Raw genomic sequence first — 7,157 nt, forward strand, 5'->3', positions numbered from 1 at the left:
TTATACGTATCCATTTATATCTTTGGATGTAACCAGTACACATATAATGATTTGATACAAGACTATATGGATTTGCATTTTTATTGCAGTTAAAAATAAACATATTAAACCAGGATTGGTTTTATTTGTTGTTACTCGGACTTCCTCACTAGGTTATTCATTTTAACAACCACAGCCAGTTAAAATTCATTTGCCAGAGATCATGTGTTATATTGACAAGCTAAATAAATTGAATTTAAAATTACCTTACAAGAGAAAGTCAACATAAACTTGTTCAATATGTATATTATCTAGTTCATAAAACTACACCATTACATGGCCATTAAAATAATATAATTTTGCAATTGCATATTTGTATATGAGGTTAGGGATTCAATCCTGTAAAATGTAATATTTAGTCGTTAAAAAAATTATAGAAAAAAAAAGGGAGTACTATCAAAAAGTACCGTATGACTTCGTTGGCTTTTACCGAAAAATATGAGCCGTACTACCGAAAAATAAACTAAATCAGTCGGATTGATTTGATATTTTGTTCCCATGGACCGGCACAAAACGCCTCACTTTTGACAGCTTGAATCAAATCTTTTATCAATATATTTTAATTGATAAAGATGGTACATGAATATTATAGATATGAATAAATATATATAGTTCAAACAATAAAAATATAGGTCGATTTGCATGGCCGATTCAAAGTTTCAGGCTCTAAACCCTTAAACTGTCACACCAGTCGATTTAATTCGGTTTTATAGCGGGTTTATAAAGACCTATAGTAATTTTTTTTCATGGGCCAACATGACATTGAGTGTATAAAGTATTATTACCTATTCTAACTCAAAACATGTTTTAACCTGCACTACCCGTACCTCTATTGGCTTTTATGTAAAGGCTATTTCATACTTGAAGTTCATCTCAAGCTTATTGTTCCTGAGTTATCATGCTCTCAACTAAGCTCTTTTTATCGGTGAGAGCGAGGGTTGGTAACAAAAAAGACCCAAATGGGTAGGTATGGTGATTGGGCAATCAAGGTCAAATTTTTTAGTGCAGGTCAAAATTCAGAAAGGGTCGACCACTCAGGCACTTTTTTTCTTAAAAAAATATCCATTATTCTAAAACATCGCTTTTTCAACCATATCATTGAGTTATCCAGGTAGCCAGGCTTCTATTCATTGGTCGAATCAAAATATATTGTTTTAGAGAAAATATCAAATACTCAAAATTATCAAAATACCATAGTCAAGATTGAACAAAAAAAAAAAAAAAACTTTATAAGCAGTTGGGCAAAAGATGATGACTTTTATTGCAATTAAAGTGGGCCCAACTGCCACTTTCACAATGATGGTTAGTCTAAATAAAAAACCAAGTACAATAAAACATGTAACACGCTCATGGCAACAACATGATTTGCCAACAAATATGTAACCTAACCTTGTATTTTCTCTACTTGATGTCACAATGGGGTTTAAATATAACTTCAAATTCATCTCACACAGTTCTAACCCTAAATCCTCTTTCTAAGCAAATATGTACACATACATAAACTTCCCATTTCACCCCTGTGAAACCTTGTAGAACCTCGTGCACACCTTCACCATGGACCCGACAACGTTCTTCTCAGATTGCGACGTTTTGCTCCGGGTTGCGTGCTCATCATTTCAATAACCTGATATTTATTTAAAAGTATAGTGCAAAAGATTAAAATTTGATACTTAAAAAGTATGCATGTAAACGGACCGAATGTTCAATGAACCATTCGATAACCAATTGACGGGAGGTTCGTTTATTTAATAAATGAACGAACATGAACAGAAGTTTTTGTTCATTTAGCTAAACAAATGATCATGAACACATGTCTCGTTAGTTTATTTATGTTGGTGAATGTTTGCTTAAAGTCGATATGTTCATGGGCATTCATTTATGCCCGCTACTTTACGTTTTCTTTGAGTTTGTTCATTTACTATCGTTAATATATTCAGTTAAATATTTTAGGCCCATTACAACTTAGTCTAGTTTTAATTACGTTTTTAGGCCCAACACATTTTTGTTCACATCTACTTTTAATTGGTTTCAGCTCAGTTATGTTAGTTCATCATTTGTTTACGTTCATGAACCATTTGTTTATACTTTTAACAAACAAACATAAATGAACACGAACATGTACACTTTCTTAACGAACGAACACGGACAATAAATCTTTATTCGTATAACTGTTCGGTTCAATCATTTGTTCGTTTAAAGTTAAACCATTCAAAAAACTATGATACAGAATAATACCTGATTCTGTTGTTTTTCCATCATCTCAGCCTGCATAATATAAACAATGTCATCATCATACTTAACATTCAAATTTCTTCAAAAATAACTTCATTTTTTAGTAGTTTAACAGGCTATCAAGTTGGTAACTTAATCTTTTACAACAAAACAGATATCTTTTATATATATAAAAAATAAGAATAGCAATTTTACCTTTCTTTTCAATTCTTGATTCTGTTCTTTCAGCTTTGCTACTTCTGCTTCCAGTTCCATAGTGTAGGCCTACAAAAAGCCACAAAGAAATTCATAACCAAAAAAACCGAACACAAACAAAAACCAACAGTTTGGTTTTATGTTTTCGAAGAAACTGAATTTCTGGCTCAAGTTGGGCTTTGTATGTAATTAAACCCGAAAAGACTGAAACCGAATGTATGAATTTTCATCTTTAAATTTTAATGTTAAGTAATTAAAAAAAATATTATGTTTCTTTTAGCCCAAAAGATGTAACCCAAATATATTAGATCGAATGTACAATAATCAATTAACTATTAATTAACCAAAAAATTTAGAATCAAATTCATTATTTTGGGCCTTTTTTTGGCCCAAATGGTAAAACCGAAAACAAAAAAACAAAAAAAAACACAAAAAAACAAAACCGAACGCTTTTCTTAGACCAAAAGTTTCAAGCCCAAATGGTAAACCGAAAGGAATTCAAAAACTCAAAAAATGGTACCTTAAAACAATAAAAACAACACTAACCTGCTTACGAGCACGTGATCTAGCAGCTGACTCACGGTTCTTAATCATCCGTCTCTGCCTCCGTTCAACAACCTTTTCAACCGTCCCACTTCGTCTCCCCCTCACAATCCCACTAAAATCATAAGGCGAAGGCGAAACCGAAGATGTTTCACCATTATTCTTCCCCACTCCATCTGATGAAACCACAGGCGACCCCACGGTCACCGCAACTGCCCCGGGCACCCCTAACCCAACCACTCCACCAGAAACCATATTATTATTCATCACTGGATCAGTAACAGAAACACCCATCATTCCGTTCCTAATTACCGGACTACCCTTCGGTACAATTGGAAACAGTTGCTGATTTTGTGTAGATCTAACTCCATTAACATTCAATGGTAGATTAGATGTTGACTGAAATGCAATCTGGTTACTGTTATTAACATTAACATTTGCATTAACATTAGCATTTGCACCATTTTGAAACCCTGTAGCACTAAAGCCAGGGGTATTTTGGGGATTTGGCAAATTAGAAAACTGAGTTTCTTCCCTTACAACTCCAGCTTTGACCAAAAACTCCTCAAGAGTCATTTCCCCTAAAGTCTGCTGTCTTTGTGGCAAATTCGGTTGACCGAAAGCGCTAAACTCTTTCGAAATATCTTTCCAAACTTCATCAACAGTTTTCTGGCTCAATGTTCTCGGTAACGTTAACGACCCTTGACGGTGTATAGTCGCGCCACCATCACCGCCAGTGCCTCCGCCCTGACCGCCAACAGCGTTGTTTCCGGTTGTTTGAACCTCTTCAGCATTCCAAATACTCTTTAGCAGCTCATCCATGTTCATAGATCCGAAATCTTTACCAATGCTACCACCCATAGTGTTTTGCAGCTCATCAAAAGTTAATGAGTATATCGACCCTTGTCTTGCTAAATGGAAGCCCCCCGGCGGCCTCGCGCCACCAGCATCCGCAGCAGCCACGGCCGGCTGAGTCCCAAAGTTCTTGAAGTTCATAATTCTATCTTATTCAAGCTAATAAAAACTCACTGTTAAACACCATAACAAAAAAACTGTTAGGATCTCGGTTACGCAACACACACGCACACTAACAACTGCAGCCCAGTCTAATCTGACCTACGTCCACGGGCTGTAACCAGTATTATCTTAAACAAGATAACATAAACAATCCCAAAAGTTGAATTAGGTAAAACTGAAACCCTAGATCAACTTCTAATCATAAAATTAACAAAATTAACAAGAACCCATCACAAATTCAGTCATCTCATTACAAAATTAACTCAATTCTAAGCTTCTAAACATGGGTTCGTAAAAATATTACCAAATTAACAAAACCCTAATTATGAAATCACGATCAAAACCCAATTTTTCGTCAAACCCACGTATAATTAGCTCAATTTAACCGGATTTCAAACTCGAATCACTCGAATTGAATAAAAACACGAGACCCAGAACCGAATATGATTCAGTTAGATCGAATTAGTGATGAAGAAGATGAAATTAAGAGTGAAAAGAAGAAGTAAGAATTGAAGAAACTTACAAGAATTGGTTTGGTTTAGTAAGAAAGAATAAGAATATAATGGAATTGGTGTGTGTGAAATTGGAGTGGTGATTGGTGATGAGGGTGTGAGTGGCTTAATATGGAATCTTGGTGTGGTTTGGGTTTGCAGCAGCTTTTTATGGGTAGCTCACTTTCTAATTTTAGAAGCTCTGGGACTAGCTTTTTACTTTTCTTTATTGTATTAGTAGTAAAATACTCGTATTAGGTTTTACCATTACTCTACTTTTTTTTTTTTATATGGTAAAAATATTTGGTTCAGGCTTCTAGGATGATTCGGCTTAAGGCACTTTCCTGTCTCCTCATCTCATACGGCCCTGCATTGATGGTATATTATTTGTTGTAATTTTTTTTATAGATAACAAGCTAGTTGTCACTTGATTGCTGGTATTTATCTAACTCATGATATAATTAGATTTATTAACTGAATAAATAACTATTATATGCTCAAACATATCACAATTCGATTAAAACTAAATTACAAAAATATATCGGTTAAAAAGTTAGTTTTAGGCTTTTAGCTCATAACCGAACCAAACAAAGTTCACCGAGAATTATAATGGTAATGATGTTAGTAAACGTCATTTTTAATATATAATTTAAGCTAAACTTATTTTTTTTATAAACATGACATGAAAACAAGTTGTGTAATGTTTACACCAATTTAAGCAAGCTTTATTCATAGATTTTTTTTTCCTATGACTAACTGTATACTCAAAACATAGAATCTAAGTTTAATCCAAAGACTCTCTCTTCAATACCACCAGACTGAGCTAAAAATACAAAACACGCTATTTATAAAATTTAATTAGATATTGTATTTTGAATTTAAGTGTTAAATTTGGGTTTACCAAAACTATAACTTTTATTTGTTCTTCTGTATATCTAACAGACTAACACCAACTCTAATGTCATCACTAGTTTTTCCTTCAAAGTTAAAACATATTTGCGTGTTTTTTTATCTATAGTATTTTTATTTCATAATAATTATATTAATTCAATAGAGAAAGTAATTTAAATTTTGAATCCAAGAAAAATCTCATTTTAGGTTAGGTTTATATGATGTTTATTAAAAAGAAATTAAAATCGCACACATTACTTTTAGCACCAAAGTTGAAATGTTGCAAAAGGATAATGAATAAAATATATGATTATGTGTGAGCCAAAACAGGGTAAACGTGGACCACCAACGAGAAGGTAGGAAACCTGATGGGAGAAGTAACCTACCACTATTTGACAGTTGGGATAACATTAGCCGTCCACGTGTTAGATGCTTCTTAGATTAGGATGTTTGTCTTGTAGTCATATACACTTTATATCATATGATTTTTATATTCGGATGGTCATATATCTAAATTTAATGATTTAAGGAACATATACATATACACACCCCAACCTAGTTAAACATACTTATTCCTATCTTTAGACTTTAAAGCATCAAACAATTATAAATATCTTTACTAACAAGGACAATTAAGGTGTCGAATCTACAAGGAATCAATGAAAAATGCTAATCAAATTCAGTAATTACTAACTAATTATACTAGATGGACAGACGATGTCAAGCGATTTGAAAGTTGATTTGGTTGTAAAACAATGAAAAGAAAAACAACCAAACTCCAGGTTTCGGATTGTGAAGCAGACTAGGCCAATTGATTAAACTTGCTCGGAAAACTCGTTTGTTTATATCTATAATTAAAAGACTAAATATTTGGCCACATTAATCGTCAGAACTTAATCCGAACAATTGACATGACTGAATAATATCCTAATTTATTAACAGTTTTAGGGTTTGATAAATGCAATCGATTTAATAGCTAGAGATAAACGGGTCAATGACTCTAAGAACCTAATCCTAAAAGTTGATGACCACAAATCAATTTACTGATAAAATCACAAAACATTCAATTACAAAAATTGTTGAATGCGCAAACAAACGTAAAAGATTAATCAACCGAATAATTAATCAACTCTAGTTCAAATGTAAAGATTCAAAATACAAAAAGTCTTGCTTTAAAGCACAACCCTACTCCCGGATATGGTTACAAAAGATATAGCCTTGCATCTTAATCTTGAATAGCTTTATTGATTGTTGAATGGATGATAACATTGATGATTATGATGATCGGGATGTGTTATGATAGTGAAAGATTGCTCCAAAATCATCAAAAACGGGAGATATGTCCTTTTGAATTAGGGTTAGTTTTCTTTAAATAGGTGGCTGAAAACGGAATCAGTATAAAGATCTCGACAAGGACGTAAGGTTACGCCCTTAGTGAGTAGGGCTACGCCCTATATAGGTAAATTGGCATAAAGTTACTTCCTCTTCCAACCACCTTACGCCCCACTCTATTTGAAGAATGTTTGGTTTTTCAAGCACCGAGCAATTACTTTCTTATAGAGTAACCTTACTCTCATGTACCAAAATTTTCATTATCTTCATCTTTCATTATATCTTCCATCCAACACTTAAGCATGCTTTCTCCTTCATACTAATTGATTGTTCTTCATCTTCAAGCTTTCGAAATAGCTCCTTTAAGCTCTAATCACCCGCAAAACATAAAAGAACTCAAAGTAATCGTGTTCGATG

The 7,157-nt window shown here is 33.3% G+C and overlaps 1 protein-coding gene across 1 annotated transcript; it reads right to left on the minus strand.

Annotated features, from left to right (window-relative positions):
- Positions 1-1,355: 1,355 nt before the first annotated feature.
- Positions 1,356-4,390, minus strand: LOC143558326 (ABSCISIC ACID-INSENSITIVE 5-like protein 5). Its single transcript, XM_077047176.1, has 4 exons — positions 3,013-4,390; positions 2,467-2,535; positions 2,275-2,304; positions 1,356-1,663 (listed from the first exon to the last, which is right to left on the minus strand). The coding sequence occupies exons 1-4, from the start codon at positions 4,003-4,005 to the stop codon at positions 1,589-1,591; spliced, it is 1,167 nt and encodes a 388-aa protein (XP_076903291.1). The 5' UTR covers positions 4,006-4,390; the 3' UTR covers positions 1,356-1,588.
- Between the last annotated feature and the right edge of the window lie 2,767 nt (positions 4,391-7,157).

This window comes from Bidens hawaiensis, unplaced genomic scaffold, assembly GCF_021521415.1.
Source record: "Bidens hawaiensis isolate Kalapana, Puna unplaced genomic scaffold, B.hawaiensis_p1.1 tig00019438_1, whole genome shotgun sequence".
Lineage (NCBI taxonomy): Eukaryota > Viridiplantae > Streptophyta > Magnoliopsida > Asterales > Asteraceae > Bidens > Bidens hawaiensis.

Bases quoted from the DNA above. Each gene is read 5' to 3' on its own strand.
- LOC143558326 (XM_077047176.1), bottom strand. From the start codon at position 4,005: ATGAACTTCAAGAACTTTGGGACTCAGCCGGCCGTGGCTGCTGCGGAT. The intron at 2,536-3,012 runs GTTAGTGTTGTT...GGCTTTTTGTAG, and splicing joins GATCACGTGCTCGTAAGCAG to GCCTACACTATGGAACTGGA. The intron at 1,664-2,274 runs GTATTATTCTGT...AATAAATATCAG, and splicing joins TGGAAAAACAACAGAATCAG to GTTATTGAAATGATGAGCAC.